The sequence below is a fragment of the Opisthocomus hoazin genome, chromosome 7 (genome assembly GCF_030867145.1).
Source record: "Opisthocomus hoazin isolate bOpiHoa1 chromosome 7, bOpiHoa1.hap1, whole genome shotgun sequence".
Classification (NCBI taxonomy): Eukaryota; Metazoa; Chordata; class Aves; order Opisthocomiformes; family Opisthocomidae; genus Opisthocomus; species Opisthocomus hoazin.
In genome coordinates, this window is record NC_134420.1 from 13,109,418 (window position 1) to 13,130,471 (window position 21,054).

At 35.9% G+C, this 21,054-nt stretch overlaps 1 protein-coding gene across 4 annotated transcripts in view; it reads left to right on the top strand.

Annotated features, from left to right (window-relative positions):
• Positions 1-21,054, top strand: part of SBF2 (SET binding factor 2) — a 288,684-nt gene that overhangs the window by 121,879 nt on the left and 145,751 nt on the right. For all 4 annotated transcript variants that reach the window (XM_075425154.1, XM_075425157.1, XM_075425158.1 and 1 more), the window contains exons 4-6: positions 12,475-12,588; positions 14,238-14,348; positions 16,922-17,027. In XM_075425154.1, the coding sequence (XP_075281269.1) occupies positions 12,475-12,588; positions 14,238-14,348; positions 16,922-17,027 (331 nt within the window). The remainder of the gene's footprint in view (positions 1-12,474; positions 12,589-14,237; positions 14,349-16,921; positions 17,028-21,054) is intronic.

Below are 21,054 nucleotides of genomic sequence, written 5' to 3' on the forward strand. Positions count from 1 at the left end.
CTCAACTTCCTGCCCCTGGATAGAAAATAAAATACCGTTTTATTTGTTGACAAATATGGATCATACTTTGCATTGCTGCAGTACTGTCATTCTGAAGTGACCCAGAATTTATTATCTGTATGGATGCTGGTCAGTTTGATTAGCGATAAGCTCTCATAAGGTTGTGATACTATATCAAAAAGATTGATATTACATTTAGTGTGATTAATACTCCATAGCTGCATTCGCAAGGAAGGTGATACTCCATTAAATATGGGAGTAGAACTCACTTGGTACTATGAATGCAGTTGACAGAGCTTAGCCATGTAATCCTTCATTAACTGTTCTGTTTCACGATGCTAGTCTCACTTAATTGTCCCAGCAACATTTGTTAAACCTATATAAGGATATGTTCCTCATCAGAGATTAAAATCAAGCATTGGAAAGTTTGACCTTAACAAGAGCCTAAAGTTTGGAACATGACTAGACTACTAGAGGCAGTCTAATAATGAATTAACAATGGTAAAGCTGGTGTAATTTGAACACTTCCTTAGTATGTTTCAGAGCAGTTCAATATGCAAGATTTCTTTCTCACCTCAAGTTCCTACCAACAGAAAGTGTAAAGTCTTGAGATACTGCACTGGTTTCTCCTTCCAGCTTTTTGTCTGGCTTAAGGTCCCATTTAGATACTCTAGCAATTAAAGCTGGGTGCCATACTGAGTTGCATGTATCTACAGGGATTAGAAGGAGGAGGAGAATAAGTTAAAACGTGCGTATTTCCTCTTCCCTCACAGTGCCTTGAAGGGTTTCTTTTTTCTTTTTTTTTTAATTGCTGTATTTTGATTGTTACTGATTTGAAATCTGCTTGAACTCGCATTGATTTGAGGAAAACTTTGTCCTACCAACCAAAAAAATAGTCCACTTAGCATATTTTTCTGGCGACTGAAGCCAGAAGCTGTTGAGCAGCCAAAGGGTGTTCAGAATAATCATAACTTACATCTACAGAATTCACCCACAAAATTCAGTTACTTTGTGTGTGTAACTTTATGAGCCATCAAAAAATGCATATACACACATAAACACACACACATATATGTATAGTTCTGTTTGGTGTATACACTGTTTCCTAAAATGGGGTTCTTATTTCTAACGGCAACTTCTGGATGTTACCGCTTTGCACACAAAGACTTGATTTAATAGTTTTGACTCAGCAGATACTTCTACTGACCTCAGCTGTGATTCTTAACAATTACATAGTTAAAATTTATACTAACAATTCTTGGAAGAGCACCATAGATAGAATCTTTTTAAAAAATGTTGACCACATCGTTTGGGAACTTAATGGTTGAGTTTTACGTTGCTTTGTGTATTGAAAGAAATTTATCCTCTCTCCCCAGCCCCACCATTAACAAATTAGAGAATGATTTATGCCAGTAACTGAGCCTGTGCAACTGCATTTCTTGCATTACAGAAAATCTGCTCAATGAGATCGGCACAAAGCACCATACATATGTTTATAACAAGCTTACTACAGGATTGTATCATTCTTGTGTGTTGTCTTAAGCATATGTACATTAAAACATTGTGATCACAAAGTTGGTAAGATTTAATATATGACTCTGGAAAATGCACATAAGTAATAATTCACAAGTCTTCCATTTCCTGCCATTCAGATTCTTTTCCTCCCTCTGCCCCTTTGCAAAAAGAGGAAAAAGAAATTGTAAAAATCCCAAACCATAAAATGGTAGATTCACAACATTGGCAAATATTTCCTGAGTCAAGGCGAAAAACTGCCAAAAAAATGACTTCATGCTTCATAAAGTTATAATTTGTATGCTTGGACTGGAGAGTTGTGATCCTACTGTGTTAAAGTGTATGCTGCTTGATGAGTCACCGACATTTAGTTTTAGCAGACTATGACAACAATCAGTTCAGTTGTACCCTTTCTGAAGTGTGAAATTGGATCCTCCTTTGGGTATTATATTAGCTTGTTATTCTTAAGATAAAGTCTAACAACTTTTTGTGAATATCCCAAATGTTAAATTTGTTCTGAAAGTGACCTCTTACTGTCAATGACCCAAACCCCATTTTGTGGACCCTACCACCCCCCATCCCACCCCACAATATTTAAATTAGTGTTTAGTATATTACATCATCATTCTAAATCTGTTGAAAAACAGAAGATATGATAACATACAGAGATTTAAGTAATGCCTGCTTTCCTTCCTGTTCCTGTGTAAAGAGAAAGTTGCAGCCAATGTTCTTATATGATGAGAAATAGACTTGTATTTTTTAATCTCCTTTTATACATTTCAGGTCCTCTCTAGACCAGAATTTAAAGTTAAGATGAGAACAGTTGTACAGAGGAAAGCATATTTTCATCTTACTAATGACTTTGGCAGTAATTTGTCCTGTCCTGTTTATCCCCTGGCTCGTGCATTCACATATATGCGCACACGTACTCGATTTGAACTCATGCTATTGCAGGCGCAAAAGCTGGTTTTGGGTAAAGGTCTCCTTTTCCTCTTTATTCCTGTCTGTGTCTACACGATGGCCCCAAGCCTCAGGTCACAGGGTAGGAGGATACTATTTTTTAAGCAGAGATTTTCCCTTGTAAGCACAGATCAGGTAATTTGTCTGACTTTCAAACAGTGGTAGTAGTAGTGATTCGTTGCGAGTCTTTTTAATGCGTTTCCCCGTATGCAATTTAAAGGAATTAATTGCACTGATTTTTGTTTTGTTTAATTAAATGCAGTCACGTAAAATTTTGCTTTGGTATACTTCCACGTATACTGTTCTATATTATATAAAAAACATTATGACTGAGTTAAAATAGGGTATGAATTAGCGTTTTCTTATGTTAATTTGATTTTTGCCATTTGTTCTGCTTATGTTGCTTAGGTCTCTGCAGTCTCCTCTGCTTAGGTATGTAAAGCTTGAAAGGGTGGAAGCTATGGATCGAGTCTGCTGCCTTTGGGAAAATTCAGAAAGATTTTAATAAACTCTAAGCTCTGAAATTACTGTTTGCATATGCCTAGTTCTTGCTGAAGACTTGTTACTGTAGTTCTTTAGTATTTTTCAGTGCCAGGGGTAACATGTTGAAAGAAGTTACTTAATGCTATTGATTATGGCCCCATGGAATTTCAGCATATGCATTACTTTAGATTTTCCAGATCTTTCAGGGTGTCCATAGCCTAATGGCCTACTCCAGAAGTGTGCTTTGGTGTGTGGCTGCGTAAGCTGGACTGGAAGGTGGAAAGCATGGGTACTAGGTTACTTTTCTGAAGTTCTGTCAATGTGATTAGATGATACTGCACGTAAGCATCTTCTGGAGTTTTCAAGTGAGGTGCATTAAATGGTAAACATCTAATAGATGCTGGTGGTGTAATTTTTGTGTAATGCTGGAAGGTGCAATGCAAACTCCTTATTACTCAGTATGAACACTCTGAAGTGTCAGTAGTATTTAAGGAGTGAATGAGCTGACCTGTTACAGAGATCTGAGGTTACTCTATTTGATGTTTATAATCTTTGCATAATTTTCTGTCTTTGTTTTTTTTCTTTTATAGTTGATAGAATCCCTACTGTGAATTATTACAGTTCATTATCCTGTTTTGAAATTGTTAAATCAAAAGTAAAGGCTTTTATGCTGGTACAATTTATCTGCAGTGGTATGATTCTGTGATTGTAGACAAGCTATGAAGTAGATCTATTCACCTGGGGTTTTAGTTCAGTACAGCAGATTGTAGGCAGTATGCAGATTTGTCTTCTGGAAGCAGTCAACTAAGTTTATTTTAATTGTTCATGTGTTAGAATTTATTGAATTTGTGCATTTATATAATCTGAAAAGTAAATAAAATGATGCTGAATGTTTTTTGGCCATTGATGGTTAATAAACCAGCGAAGAGTGTATTTGGGTGCAAATAAGACCAGCAGAGACTCAGTCACATGGAGAGAAAGGGATTCATCCCAAATGAGCAATTGGCAGGTGATTACTAAAGCAAAATTCAAATAATTTTTCCTAAAATAAGAAATCCTGTGTGGTCTCTAAATCTTCTTTGCTGGGCGGTTAGTAGAAAAACAACGGGGTTGCTGCACTTGGCACAATTTCAGTGCAAAATTTTGCATAGGGCAAACTGTTTTTGACAGTTACAGTGAAGTATTAGAGTGAAAGTTTTCTAATGAGGGATGTTCTTTCTCTAGGACTGGATGAATTAATAAAAGTACAATTCTGATTTCACTTTCTGTTCACATTTTATTTCCTTTGAGTTTCAAATAATGCCTGCCAGCTGTCACCTTCAGAACGGTAAAGCTACATCTAATACTTTGTGTTTTCTAACTTTTCTATTAGTGCCTCAGTTTAAATTGATTTTCCTCAGTCTGACATGAAGATACAGCTATTTTTTCTCTGCTCAGCATTAATCAGAACTAAATGCACTGACTCCAGTAGGCTATGCCCCCACAGTGGAGATGTACAGTCAGCATGCCTGGATTGTCCTTGTGTCTGAAAATGCATCTCTAACAAATGCAATTCACAGAGCTGCCTGTTGCAGAGGTGGTTCGATGACCCAGAAGGACATACTGATCCAGCTGGGGGGAGTCAGAGCCACTGTAAGTGGAGACTGGATGGACAGCTGATAATCTTGGAGAGTTGGATAACAGTTCAGAGTTGCTTTATCTAGGAGCCTTCAGTGCTGGAATTTTGATAAATGGTAGATCTGGGCATACATATGCAAGTACTAAGGTGGACGTGTCCACGTTCTGAAGATGGGGGTGAAAAGACAGGAGAGGAAGGATAGTTATGGTCAGCTGCGTATTGACAGAGCAAATGCTAATGTGTTCTCAAGCTGTGTAAGTTCCTTAATGTCAGCTACATTCGGTAGTAGGGAGAAATTTTTTTGGACTATCTTGGTAGGTCGTTTTCATCTTTAAAAGTTGATTTTGGTTCCTAATGTAGATTTTAGTTACATTGTTATTTTGAAGTTAGATGTCAATAGAAGCAGAGCTGACATCTTAATATGACTGTTGTGGCAAAAATAGGTTCATAAAAGTTCGAGAGGAAGCCTTAAATTTTGAAGGCTAGGTCAGAGCAATGAATATCTCTGTTGAATAAAAAAATATAAGGTTAATATGAGAAAAGTTGGCTGCTGTCATTTGTTTTCTTGGCTGCTACATCTGTTGCCTTTAAATGAGTTGCAATTTCTCACTGAAGTAGCACAAAATCGGTCACCTTTTTCTACTAAAAGTTTTAAGATAATTTCTTAAACTGAAATTGTGGCTTACATGAAAATGGTTATGTGCTGATTTTCCACATGCAACATTTTAAACACACCTGGTGTCATGCAAATATGACTTAACAGTAGAGATCTTGTACTTGCAGTAGCTTTTATGAAAGTGGGTGGGCGGGAATCAGAAAGATATGTTTTGTAGTGCACTGCCACATGAGGGAAAACTTGGAGTGTGAGATCAGCCCTTATCAGGTAATTCACAAATGTTTTTAACTTATACATAAATCTACAGGAAATGAAATTCATAGCTACGAAGAGCTATTTGCTTGTTATGTGGATGCTGTAATTATTTTTCTTCTCTGTTCCACATACCTGAGGCCAAGTCTGAAATAATGAATGAAATTAAATCAGTTTATATTTTAGATTTCTACAAATGTGGGCGTTTCTGTGTCCTTAAAATTAATTCAGTAAGAGAGAAAATAAAGAAGGGAATCAAAAATGAGTCTGTAATCATGTAATTGTGGGGTTTTTTTTCTGTATTTGATAAACTGCCTCACTAAGACTTAAACCTGCATTAGTGCTTTTTGTGTGTGTGATCTGGGTATCGAAAGAGAATTATTCTGTTCTTGAAGCTATTATCTGCCAGTGAACACTAAATGTTTGGAAGAATATAAAAGTTGTCATTTTGGGTCAGAAAAAAAAGACATCTTGCATAGTATTTTGTCTCTGTGGATGGTTAAGAGTGAATGTCTGGGGAACAACAGAGGATCATGGCATACACAATATCTCCGTGAGTGGTCCCTCATCTACCTCTACAGTCCAAGGATCAACTGAGCCAAATATGCCTGGTGTGTGTTTAGTAACCTCTGTGAATTTCATTAACTTGTCCGGCTTTCTCATGATCCTGTATGCATTTTTATTACTACCATTCTGTAGCGGAAGAGTTTCGTAAGTAAAATAACCGTTGCATGAAGAGCTACCACCATTTGTTTGCTTTGAACATATTTCAGTTAGCATGCTGATTATGGTGGTGGTTGTTTTTGTTGTTCTTCCTTGAGACTAACTGTGAATGACCAGTTTACTACGGGTTTGGTGTTTTGAGGTTTGGTCTAGTTTTCAGGTGCCTAGTTTCTTTGTGAGATTTCTGGTGTCAGCAGTAGAAAGTATATAAAGAGTAAAACTAAGCAATGAGAGAAGGTCCTGATGCAAAAGACTTTTTAACAGTTCTGCTATCGATTGGTTGAGCTTTTGTCATGTTTCATGCAGTGTTACTACTTCTGTTTTGGCAAGCCACCATGCAAAATAGCTCCAATGAAATTTCTCTCTTAAACTCCTTTGATGTGAAGTACAGAAACTAAACACTGTGCTTGGCCTTACAAGATATTATTTAAAACTCATAATTTTCAACTCTGAATATGTATTTGTGATCTAAAGCAGTCAAAATGCATTGGGCAGAAAGTGTTGCAGGACTACTTCATACTCACCTTCGTACCTGCTTAGGTTTTGCTGTGTAGTGCGAATAGTGCGTACTGAAGAAACAGGAGACTGTGATGAAGTTGTGAAATGGTATCAATCATATGTTGTTAAGCCAAGCCTGTGTGCTTCAAATTGTAAGCTTTCAGATTTGCAGTGTTCATTACATTCCCTTTAATGTCTCCCTAGATAGACTGGCATGTGTACTGACCTGGGAGAGCCATGTGACTGCCCATCACTTGCTCCATTAGAATGTGTAAATCATTTTTCCACAGTACCCTGTGTGTTGCATATGAAGAAAACATTTAATGTACATTTCCGTTTCAGGAAAGTTTCTGCTCTTCATCTACACCAATTTATTTGAGGAAAACACGCCATATTTTATTATGGAAATTGTTCTTTGTTTAATGCTTGAAACTTTCTTCTAATACCAACCTTTCAAACTCTTAGCTCATTACAGCGTACTTGATAAAATGCTACAAACTGTGCCCAGTTGTTCTTACACATTTTGTAAGTGTAGAGGGAGTTCTAAAGCACAAGAACACCAATTTGAAGGAAAACAATACCTTGTTTAATAATGTGTGTATCAAGCCCACAGGTATTCGATTTTGACTGCTTCTGTTAAAAAATGTATTAAGCCTTTTTCTAAACTGTGGATCTGGGACATGATGCCTGATTTGTGGATAGGTAACTCCAGTTATCAGTTATCTTCCTTATTAAAAAATGCAGGAATAATTAGCCTGAATTTGTCTAGCTTGGGCTTAATGCCTATGAAACTCATTACTCTGTTATGTAGGAGTTGTATATAGATATTTTTAGTGTAGGGGGGAGTGTGTGTGTTCATTAAAAACATATGGGGAAAAAAATTGGTCTGCTTTAAATGTACAGGGCACACAATTTTTTTGGCCAGTCTTTTAACAGGCCATGTGTAGCTATAGCAAACAAGTTGAGCAAAGTGAAATTGCATCATATGTCCTTCAAAAGAAATTTCATCATTTTCTGAGTTTATTATATATTATTTATGCAAGGAAAGATGGGTATAAAAAGAGAAGTAAACAAATCAAACACCCTACTGTAAAACCAGATAAGATTTTTCTTTTAATCTTATGATATATCCTCAACCATGCTCTACTTACACAACAAATAAATTACATACTTAATTGTATTAACATTTTAAGAATGTAATTCTGTGTCTAGTTTTAAAATTGCTTATCTTCATTTTTCCTGTACTTTTTTTGATCTCATGGGACATAAGTATTAACATTCATTACTGTGATGTTGTATCTATATTTTTGTGATAGTTTGGAATACAATGATGTAAAATTTGTCCAAGAATATCTGAATTTAACAGTTTGGTGATGCTGTTTCTCCAAGAGATGCAGTGGGAACTATAAGAAAAAAGGCAGTCTTTAAAAAATCAGAGAGAATCCTGTGTACCTTCCATGTTTCAGGTGCCCAGACTGTCACAGGCATATGTGTGTGAACAAGGAGCCCGCACAATGAAGATTTCTGCAGACAGTTTTTGTTAGCTGAGTGATTTTGTGGATAAAATGTTCTGTAATAAACGTATTAATAATTGTAGTGTCATCTGGTACATTTTGTAGACAAAATGCTCTGTGGACTTGAGTCAGACATAGTTTACAGATCTCTGCACTATGTTCTCCTTGTAACTTCAGAAACCAAGTCAAGATGCAGCAGAAAAGAGGATTCTGGGCTTGGCGGACAGGGAACAGGACCCTGATGGGTTTCAGTCACACACAGATGTAATTACAGGGGACCAAATATTTTCAGCATGGTGAATTTATGTATGGTCACAGTTAGATTAGTCTCTGTTACCTATTCCTTAGCCTACTGAAGAGTATTTCAGAACTTTATTAATCTGATGTTAAAAAAACACTTGCTCATTTCCACTCTAAACGCACAGATATTTCGGAATTAGATTTTAAACCTTTTAAATCCTTTTAAACTAAATGGATCTTTAAGCATCTGGAACACTTGTTTGCTCTCTAGTGGTACAGTAGAAGTGCAAAAGGAAAACTTCAATAATCAACTGGATTTTAAGAAAAATGAAACAGTGATATTATCTTCTTATTTAACAAATTTAAATTTCTTTCAATTTATGTATTGTTAGCAAGGTTTTCCTTAAATCCAGTTATTCTTAATTTAATTGTAAACTGTATGCTATATTTTTAAAATAAAAATGCATTGAGAAAAAAACCCAGAACAACTCTTTTATTTTTTAAGTTTTGATTAGAGAATATTTTTTCCTTAGATGAGAAAGGGGATAAAGGACAAAATGTGCATGCGTCTGAGCAAAAGTGTAACTAGAAAGAATTAAATTTGTGTTTTTTCTGCTTTGGATTCAAAATTGCTACAGAATGCTTGTACTGTTAATACTTTGCTTGAAAAGTAGGTTAAAAGTCATGTGTTTGAAATTATTATCTTCTTAGTCTAGTGACTCGTAATAATGTGCCTGCATGCCTGTCAGATCGTTTAGCTGTGGAAGAAATACAGCTAGACACGTTACATTTTTCCGTAAATCTTTTATGAAGTAAGAGAGTGTTTTTATAGTGTAAATGATTTATCAGTTCAATACTCTGCTGCTATTGTGACCTTAAAGTTTTAAATTAAATCTAAATAAGAATTAATTGAATACTTAATCTGAAGTTGAATGGATTTTATGAAAATAACCTTTTATAGAAACCTTCTCCCTGTTTGTGCACCTGGAGTTTTCATTATCTTGGTGCCTTGTGAATCTAGAGAAGTTTCCCTATTCCCTTGACTTTAGAAATGTGGAATATGTTTTAATTTCATTTTTTCCTATTGTTGTCAGGGTCCACAATTTGTCAGATAGCGAGAATCTGTTGCCTTTATGCCTAGAATTCATAATTGCTCTTTAAAACAGTTGATGCAACAAACTTTTGTTGATTATATGTTTAGTGGTGTATAACCACTAAACTATAATTTAAAAATTCTTCTTGCATTTTTGAGGACAGGGGGAGGGAACTGTAATTAATGTAAAAGCTCTTGCTGTCAACATTATAGTGAATGGAAATAAATGAGCATGTGTCGAACATGTGACTGTTGAGTTACTGTGCTTCTCTATTTGTGAATCATAATTTTAACCTAGAAATGAGATGCAAACTAGACTAAGTATGTACATTGTGTGTGCATTGGTTGCTGTTTAGGTCAAAATTAATGTAAAAAGCCCAGCATATGACTATATGTCTATATATATTGTTGTACCAAGTATTTTTACTTTGGTATGAAAATACTATACATATCTCTTAATTAAAACATCTTGTTTTATACAAAGATAAGTACTCTCTTTTTAAACCATTTTTACTTGAATGCCGAGTTGTTTTTTAGACAGGAGACTGATCTCAGATCAAGAAGTTCCTGAGCTGCAGATTGCTGGAGACAGGGAGAATGCACTGGAGGAATGGCTTTATTAAGCTTTGCCCTCAGTTCAGGGGGGCCCTTGACACCAAGGCAGGGTACCGAACTGTAGATGAAGCTGTTGTCTGACGCAGCATAACGATGCTTATACTTACTTTATATATATACACATATATATATCTATCTTGCTTAAACAAGGGGTGGCATAGCATAAGTGAATACCATCTAACTTTTATGTCCTGAAGAATCATAGTGGCAGTTTTACAGGAGCCCCAGAATCTCATTTAGTTTGTGTCTAAAAAAAGTACCAAAATACTTTAGCATTTTTGTCTCCTCTGGTATACATAGAAAAAATTGCATCCCCTGTTTTGTCTATGTAGTAATGAAAATAGAGTACCAAGGTGCATGTGTGCACACATGTATGTACTTACCTTGTTCTTTTGGGGGCTGTGTGTGAGAAGTGCTTTATCATAGGTTGGCACAGAAGTTATGCGTGGTTGAGCAGCTTCCAAGAGACGTGCCCGTGTTCAGGACACAAGCCTGAATGGTCAGGTCTGACTTTATGGGTGGAAGAGCAATGGAACGAAGGCTCTAATGTAGATAGACACATTCACCTGTGGGTAAGGTTAGGAAGTAGCTGTTTATTCACCTACAGCTATCAGTGCAGCTTCTAGCTGATACCCAGCTACTGGAGCTTTTCTGTGACCTTTTCAATTTGGTGCTAGAACTGAGGAGAACATTTATATAATAAAACACAGGTCTTGGTGTGGAGGCAAAAACAATTAAGTGGTTCACAGATGATGACTGCTGCCTGAAAGTTTGTCTTGAGCTGCCACCTTTTTGTCTTTGACCAAGGCGCACAGGACTGTGCAGACAGGACTGGACAGGATAGGACTGTTATTATGTATGGATGGTTGGACTTCATGATCTTAGAGGTCTTTTCCAACTTACGATTCTATGATTTTGTTTCAGTAGAAAGTCATTTAGGTTAGTTAAAACAACAAGTGCTTCTGAAGGAACCTGTTCAGTTTCCTACTAGAAGAAAAATTATGCTTTAGGGTGATGGTCTCGAAACTGTTTTGATCATGCACCCCTGTCAATAAAATTCCCACATGAAGCTTATTGTAACTAAACATTTTTCATAATTAAAAGCATTTATTAAGTCAGCTTTTAAAGTACTTCTAATATGATTGTTTTAATACTTTTATTTGGATACATGTGTTTGCTTAAAGAAACTACACATTCTGAACTGAGGTTGTGAAATAAAGCCATGAACTCACAGCGTTCATGGCATTTAAAAGCATTTCCATCAGGTTTCTTCCATTTTAATAGAAAAGTGATGTTGGATTTTTTTTTTAAAGAAACTGAAATGATGACTACTAACATGACAGAATCAGAAGGCAGATATTTCATGTTGTTGTATGGAAAGGAAAGCAATTTTTCTCGTATTCCTAATTAAGATAGTATGGTGATTTTGCTTAGAAGAATGCTCAATCAGAAGAACAAATGGAATACTTAGAAATTTCGTGGGAGGTGTTGGGTGGAGAGAATTACATACAAAAATTGGAAAGCATGGGCTTCCTGTCATGTGAAGACTTGAACAGTTAATGAATCTGGAATTTTAAAAATGAAAGTATTTAGTGACATCTTTAGTTTTTGGCCATGAATAATATAAGAAAATATTTGTGACTTAGTAGTAAGCACTGGCAAGGAGGTTATAGCAACTTGCACAATATTGTGAAAAACTGCAAGTTTATCTGCATTGTACCTTTCTCTTTATTTTTAACCAGAAACTTAGTGGTTCATAAGTTTGAGGGATTTTTTGAGAAATCTGAACTAGTTTTCTTATGAAGAAATTCCTTTAGATTCCAAGTTCACTGGATCAGGCTGGAAATGACTGTACAGATAGTTTTAGCTGTAACATTTGTGGAAATTCTGTAAGAGATTGAATTATATGAATATGAGTAGTACAACCAAACATTCCTTTGTGAAATATATTATTTCTGGGTATTTGGAATAACGCTGATTGCAAATCGGCTAGCACTTTGATGTGAAAGGATCCCATTCTATAATTCACTTCGCTATATAAAATGTGAAACAAGGAGCATTTGATGTGAAACATTGTCCTGTTAAACTGCTGTCTCAGAGAATTTTATTTTAGCTACATTGGTGCATGACTTCCCAGGTGAATTTTAACAAGTTGAACTACATCTAGAAGCTTTTAGGGAGTTCAGGCAACCGTTGGAATGTGATCCTGTTAGTTGACTTCATTACCAGTTTCAAATAATGCACTCATTGTCTTCTGAAGTTCTGAGAAAAGTGAAGTTTTTGTATGAATGCTGATATTTTTAGTTTGAGTTTCTTTCTGCTTATTAATTGAAGTGTTTCTGTTTTCAAGGGAACAAAAGAAATTGAAGGTGAAGAGGAGTCTGGTTTAATTCCTCCTGCGGAAGTATTTGCTCCTAAGAGTCTGGTCTTGGTGTCCAGACTAGATTATCCAGAAATTTTCAGGGTAAAGAACTTGCAATTGCCATTTATAATATATGTCAGCAGACAAATCTTTTTTTAATGAGTAGCAGTGAAAGTACTTTTGATTTCAAACATCTCAGAATTGATTGGGAATTTAAAAGCATAAGTAGGCATAGATTGAACTAGATAAAATTCAATGTCTATGACAGTAAATAGCTCCTATAGGTTGAAGCAGTGCTTTTTTACCCTCCAAGCAGTTTTAAATCTACATAGAAGATGAAGTAGAGATTTTCCTGGGCTCAGTTTACTGTATAATGAAGGGAATTACAGACTTGCTCAGGTAAAAACAAAACATGAACAATATTTTATTGAATATATAACGGTAAATTAGTAGCAAAATCCTAGTTTTCCTCCATATGAAAGGCAAAATATCAGAGCCTCTTCCAGATCAAATGAAGATGCATGACAGATTTAGGATCTTGGATTACTTTCAGCTGATGAAATATGGCTGATCTGAGATAAATGAAAGGCTTAAATTTTTATTAAGCTAATCCATATTAAGAGAAACAAGTATAGTTCACTTTACAGATCAAGGGAGTAAATCATTCAACAGTTAAGTTGTCATTAGGCATTAAGAATGACTGTACCGAGTGAGAGTCCTGGTAAAGTCCACGTAGCCTGGTATTTTGTCTCTGATAGTGGCTCATAGCGAATGCAGAGCAAAGTGTGTAAGAATAGGGCAAGCTGTAGAAGCAATTCCACAAAATATTTTCCTAATTCAATGTGAATTATAGTTAAATGACATCCTGAACCAGAGATGTCGGTTGTGTGGGTTTTTTGATACAATTTATCCAGTTTCTTAACACTTAGATTTTACAACAACTTGTGGCAAGGAGTTTCACAGCTTAACTAGGTGTTATATGAAAAGTTACTGTTGGAATTATTTCTAAGAAGAGAATTCCTAAAATATTTGCTGAATTATCAAAATTACAGTAGTTAAAAGGCACCAAAAAGATGCTCTGAAATGAAATTATTTATTTCCTATTTGCAAAGGCTGTGTAGAATGTGATGTTAGATCATCTTACGTTAAATTATTAGTAAAAATGATAAAAGCTGTATCTGTGAATCAAAATTGGATCCATACAAGAAATGTGGAAATGATGAAGTATTAGTATACTGTTCATTTTAAAATTTATTGATATTGAAATAACAAAGTAAAGAATGTAAGTCAGTAATGTATGGAATTGTTGATCCTTGATGCTAATCTTAAAATGAGTCTCGAAAGCTCATTGATTCATCGGTGTTCTACTCTGGAAACAAGTCAGGTTTAGGTCTGTAAAATTCAAAGTACAGAGGAAGCTGTGTTGATTTTATAGTATTTAAAAGTAACTTGCAGTAAAGCACTGTTTGTGTAATGAACAAAGCACAAATATTAAACATTTTATTTCTTTTAAAAAATAATATATATACACCTGCCAGCACATACATCCCTTCTAAACAGCCAAGGTCATTTTTTAAAATGAATGATTGCTTCTCTAGCAAATTACTTTGTCTTCAATTGGAAAGTACTTTGCTACATTAATAACTATTAAGACACAATTATTTTTAAAAAATTGTATACATAGAACTTTAAGTCATTTGACGTCTGCCTTCCCTATATAGCAGTCTAATACGTTGTGTCTACCTTTCTAGGCTTGCCTTGGCCTGATCTATACTGTGTATGTGGACAGCCTGAACGTGTCACTGGAGACTCTCATTGCAAATCTGTGTTCATGCCTTGTCCCTGCTTCTGGAGGGTCTCAGGTAAACAAAACAAGAAAAGAATATTTTTCCAGTTAATTTAATTTAGGAAGAAAACAAAAAATAAATTCTTGAAATATTTTTGAAGAAAAAAAGATCATAGTTCAGCTGAGTGCTTTCCCTGTGGCCTGTGAGTGCTTTCCCTGTGGCCTGTCTTCTAAAGACATCAAAAAATTCCTTTCCAGGATAAGGTCAAAGGGTCAGTTTTGTCACTGAGTTGGCTTTTTATAAGGCACAGTAATAAATTAATGAGTTTGTGTAAGTTTAGTTTCTAATGACAATGTGTGTTCAGGAATATTTCCGCTTACTACAGATTTTTTTTAAAGGCTTTTCTTCTTTGCTGTTTTTTAGTACGTCCTTCACTTTAGTTCATCTACCTATGTCTTTTCCTTGATGCAGTTCAGGATTCCACTGGTCTTTTCTTTCGTAACTCTATTAAATTTCTGTGTTCATAATTTTTTCTTAAAAATGCTAAAAAAGCATCTTGGAAATGGTTTTCTCAGAGGTAATTAAATATTCCAGGTGGCCCATGCATTCAAAAATAAGAAAAAAGTTTTTCAGCGACTACACTTTCTGGTTTTACTGATGCTTTCTGTGAGCAGAAAGTCAGGTTTTTTGTTGATTTACTTCAGATAAATTATTCCTATACATTTGTTGCTTTCTGACAAGCCAGTTGGGTCTTATTTGCTTGACCTTCACTTTATGCTGTGACACTGTTGGGAAACTGTAATCCTTATGATGAAACATACTTGGAAATTAAGTATGCAAAAGGCAATATTTTAAAGTTTATTTCAAACACGTTTTCTCACACTTCCCACCCACCCTATGGATTATCAACATTCTTGAAATCCTACAAATCCATAATTCTTTTCTGTTTTTCCTATAGCCCTGGCTGCTTTGGAGTTTCTCTTAGCGTAGTAAGTGGCAAAATGTCCTCTCAGCTTAGTGAAGATCTACCTTACTGCTCTTCAGGCAACCATGTCTGGGTGGTTTTGCAGTCAAAGACTTTTGGTTTTGAAGGGGAGCAATTAGATTGTATCTCCCCATCAGAACTCCTCTTTTTCCGTGGTGTTTCCCCCCCCGCTCCTTTTCCATGGTTCCCCCCCCCCCTTTTTCCGTGGTCGTCCCCCCCCCCCTTTTTCCGTGGTGCTTCCATGGTCATCCCCCCACCTTTTTCCATGGAGCCCGCCTCCTTTTTCCCGTGGTCCCCCCTTTCCATGTTTTTTCCACCCCATTTCCGTGATCCCCAACCTTTCCATGTTTTTTCCCTCCCTTTTCCGTGTGATTCCCTTCCTTTTCCGTGTGGTTCCCCACCTTTTCCGTGTGGTTCCACGCCTTTTCCATGTGGTTCGTGTTTCGCTTTCCAACCCCTTCCATAAATATGGCTTTCCCCAGTGGCCATTTCCTCTTCTAGAAGAGGGAGGAAAATTCATGCTCCTCTGGCTATTCTTCCTTCTGCTTTTCCTCTTCAAATAAAATGTTCTTTCAGTTTGAACTCAAATTTGCTGGTGTCAAACTACCATTTTAGTCAGAAATTAAGTTCTGCTTTCTTTCTTAAGCTTTGTGTTTTCAGGGCTAAATCTGGATTATATATCTTAGAATGAGAACGTTCTTCTGATGTTTATCTCCAGAAATCCTTGAGGAGCCTCCTAGGTTATTAATGTGTCCACTGTTGAAATAATCAACGGTGGAATAGTTATTGACCTGCATCCAGGTCTGCTGCTAAAGTGCTGGGGAAGAGCATCTCTGCTGCAGTTTGAAGACTTGCTTGGTTTTACTGTGGATTATTTTGATTTCAAACAGCTGCTGTGCTAGAGCTTGCTACCTTCACACATTCAACATCTTTGCTGCTGTACAGAGTTGAGTTAGTTGTACCATGCTTACTGCTTGTACAGCAACACCCCCCACCCCATGGTAGTTAGTGGTTAGAGGCGACTGCTTGAAATCACCTGCTGCTTGAATGTCATGTGGATTTACTCAGAGGAAAGCAAGATTATTTTGCAGTTACAGTGCTTTTTGGGATGTGATATGCAACTACATTCCTTTCACTGCCATTTTCTGCTTCACTCAAGGGAGGTATGTTCTTGTAACCGAAGTTGTAATTCTAGTTTAATATGCAGAGCAGGAACATAAGAGTAGCAGAAGTGTCCTCTTCAATACCCATGTATCACAAGTACATTCATACTTAAAACATGCATGCAGACAGTAGGTGTCAAAGAAATTCAGTTAGAAAATAATATGTATTTTTCTGATTTGAATGGGTTTTAAACTTTTTTTTTCCCTGGACGATCTTTTATGTATTATTAAAAATGTAATATTGAATGCCTTCAAAGCCAGAACTGTTTAATTAATTAATGGAAATGCAAGGAAGGCACTATCATGCTATACATTCAAGGACACATATCATTGTCCTCAAATTATATTTCAGATATCTATTGGTCAATTCAATTATTTTTACTGATTTTAAACTTCTGTATACAGAATAATAATTTTTGCAGGATGAATCTCTTATCTGTATGAAAACAGCTTGTTTATCCTATATAAATTAAATTTATACTCAAAAATTCTTTTTACAGAAATTGTTTTCTTTGGGAGCTGGAGACCGACAACTGATACAGACTCCTCTACATGATAGCCTTCCTGTTACAGGCACAAGTGTGGCTCTTCTCTTTCAGCAACTGGGTATGTCTAAGTCTGCTTTGAAAATAAGTTCTTTTTTTTAAATTACAGAATGAGGTATTTCTGTTCTCATTCAGTTCATATCATGTGTCAAGAAAGCTACGTGGTAAATATTAATTTCTGTTGAATGAAAGAGTGGCTAATAGTGCTTTATCCCTTAATCAGACATTCATATAACCTTTCTGTACATCCTGCCTGTGGTAAGTGGTCTTCAATATTGTCTAGTATCTGTAAGTGTACTGTGAGCACAAGTGAGCCTGGCCTTTGTTTATTACAAAAACATTAATGTAAAAAGATTGCTCACCCCTTGGATACTGTACAAGCTCCAAACAAAACCAAAGAGGTTAATAATAAAACTAGTGTAACTGAAAAGGTTAGTAGAAAAGACACCAGGTACTGATATTGGTAACTACGTGGAATTCAGATTACTCTGTGGCTACCTGTTATTCCATAGCTTGCAAGGAGATGATCTAACACAATCCTCATCAAATGCTTACTTGTTTGTTACATCATGTCACTGTTACCTGGGTACCTCAAGACTGATCTTATGTCTCTCATTAAATGTTAACACTCTGTTAGTCGTCTTTCTGTTAGGGTGTGAAGTGACTTTGACGCCCAGACTTGTAGCAGCCATGGGTAAGGGTCTAATTAATAATTTTTTCCTATTAGTTTCCTAATGAGAGCGTGTTTGCAGAGTGAGCTTTTTTTAATTCCACTCATTGTGTATAAAACTGAATTATAAAACTGCCATATGAGAACTTAAATTTTATTTCACACACATAGGATGAAGTTAATATTATTAACCACATTTTATTAATGGGTAAATGTGTACAGATGGATGTCATGTAACCTCCTAAAGATATGACTGGAGAGTACTGAAGTTTGGAGTGTAACCAGGACTCCTAGATTGTGCTAGGAGAACTTGGTTATTGCTCACAATTCTGATTAGTGACATTTCAGCTGGCCTGAAGAAGAGAGAGACTGAAGGAAGTATGTGATCATAAAACTTGGCAAATCTTCACAAAGACAAGCTATAGGCTTGCATCCTGTTTCCCTGAAGAGATCATAACAAGCTTGTTGGAAACAAATAATTATCTCAATACCTCTTCTTATCTGTTGTGGCATAATTTTCCTCTTCACAAGATTATCGAAACTCCTGGGAAGAGCTGTGCTGATGATCTTGTGTAGGTCCTCTTTTTGTCTCTCTCCTGTTCTTTGGTGTGATGAGGACAGTAGTAGTTGCTTGCGAACTTGCCTGAAATTAGTTAAGGAATGGGCAAATAAGTTGGCAGTAGATTTGTTTTTTTTTTTTTTTTAATTTTTTAAGAAGCTACTTGAACCCTTTGCAAAAGAGACTTACTTTTCCCATCTCCTATTTCTTACCACTTTTTTTTTTTTACTTTTTTATCTTCTTTTTTTTCTTTTGTAAATGTGACTCTCTGTTCCCAGCTGATGTCCCTTTCAAAGTTTTTGTGTCTAAGTATCTGGGGATATAGAAATACAAGGTGATTCTACCATTGTGCTGAGGACACAAATTTAAAAATGTTTGTGTTTTCATAATGTACATCACTTTACAGAATAGCACAGTTCCTTTCACATGTAGGTGGTGGACTGTCATTGTCTTCTTAAGGCCAAGGTTTGTTAATGCTAAACTTCTGTTTGGATTTACTGAAAAACAGTTGTTAACATAGCTACATATGTCTGTTTGCAGTGGTTGTGGAGTATAGAAAGAGGATCTGGAAATACGAACAGATTAAATAAATTCTTGTTTATTCTCATTTCTCATGTAGTCTTATGAAGAGTTACAGCCAGTGATTCCAGAAGGATGTGGTAGAACCTATTAGCTCATCCCTTTGAAAAAGTTAATTTTTCTAAGATAAGGCCTCATTATTTCCTCTGGAGATCATAGCGCTTAATGTGTATTTGTCTCTGCCAACTTGGGCCAAAGCATTCTACTTCTGTTGTCCAGTGTGGTGTTGGATAGTTACTTTAATGACAGCTGTTATGTCATCAAATGCTTGTGTTCAGGACACAAATGTTGACTAGACTCTTTGTCAAGTAACAGCATGTTCGGTTATTTCTCTTCTGGCACAAGTCACTGAATCCAATTTAAATTATTAATAGAAAATTGAAGAGTAGCTAGAAAAAAATTCGTGAACTGTATAAATCACCTTTTTAAAAATAGCTCTTTCTTGAAGAAGATGGGCAGCAAGACAAAATTTACCACTACGAATAGATACAGAAGTAATTTCAACATTTATTTTGAGAAATATTGTGCAATAGTAGTCTCATCATGATTTTTCTGCTTGGCAGGATAATACTGTGTCAGCAGATGACCCTCCCTGTATTACCAAATTCACAGCATATCTGGAAATAGACCTTATTTTTACTTAGGTATTAAACTACGGTTGGGAAAAGCATCCCCAAAGGTTTAAGCTCAATAGTAAGGAACAGCGGTGTTTGACATTTCAAATCATACTTTCTTTTTTTTTATTTAAAAAAAAATAATATATGGGAATAATTTGACAAAAGCCACGCATGTGGCTCGATCACTACACCTAAAAATTACTTCATCAGCAAGGTTTAGCTGGAAAACCAGTAACCATAAAGTTACTTTTAAAAATCATCTGTGGTAACTAGAAGACTTCCAGTACTCTGCTGTTTCTTCTTGTCTGCTAGTAAGATGGTAGGTATCTATAAAAGCTTCAGAACAGAGTAGCCTGCTTCAGGTTCAAAGGAGATTTTGGTTATCTTTCTGTTCTCTCTCACTTTATTAACAATACATTCGTATGTTTCTCCCTTAAGCTGTTTTCATTTCTCCAAACTCCAACCCTACTTGCTACTCCATTCTGCTGGCAGTATGGTTGTTCAGCACTGCCATATTCAGTCATTTGTGTCTGGGACATACACCTCCATCTCCCCAGCCGTAGTTTTTTCCAAAGAACCTAAGATTCGAAATTATATTAGGGACCTGAGCAGCAAAACAAGAACCTAAGGTTTAACCAGGACTTTCAATTTTTGCATGTTTCAAGGACTGGTAGCAAGAATCACACTGCTAAGCTGAGCAGAACAATTATGAAAATCTGTTTTCCTGAAGAATTAATGATTCCCCCTACTTTCCAAACGCTTAATTGAAGACAAAAGTCTTTTCCTTCTTTTCCTTCTGCTTTAGTCTTTTGTTTGGGCTGTTTTCCTATCCCTGTATTTACTCTGTTCCATTTAATTTGTGCTGGTTTTCCCCCTCATATCTTTAATTCATCACTCGAGTATTTTCAGTAGAACTTAGACTGACTTTCAGTGTTACAAAGAAAGTAATTTTTCAAGTTGTGAAAATGAAACTTTGAAGTAAATTCTACTTTGAATCTTCTGGATGAGGACATGAGGTAAGGTTGCTTTTGAATTCAGGGCTGTGTAGAATAGCGTTTAAATAAATGGAACAGGATGAAGGTGAATGGTAATGCTAGGTTGAGCCAGGTTGCTTGGCAAGCTTGTCTTTTGTTTGTCCAACCTAGTATGTAACTTATATGTTAAACATCATTATCCTTCAGCCCTATTACTTATCTTAAAATATTTTAAATCTAGAAATTGTGCGTATACCATTAGGCAGTATATGAAGCCTCTAAAGCAAGTACTTTATAAATAATATATTTGAGGACTGCAGTGTCATTGAAAATCGGTAATGCTAGACGTCAGAAGTGATTAGCTGGTTCAACTTCTAAAGTTTGTTACAGTTGCACAAAATGTATATACTAGGGCAGATGTGTGTGATGATGGCAGAGTTGGTAAGCAGGGAAATACTTCAGTACAAGCAGTTCAAAATGCTCCACTCCAGTAATAATAGTACTGATAACACGTATTTTTTTAATATGACTATTCAGTTCCAACATTCATCACTGTGACTTGAGACTGATAAGTTTGGAGTATTATCTGCCCTTTCTCCCAATTTGTGTGTTCCTGCCTTTCTTTTGCACCAGAGCAGATACTTCTCTGGTACCACAGAGAGCTGTTTAAAATTAATTAACACTAAGCA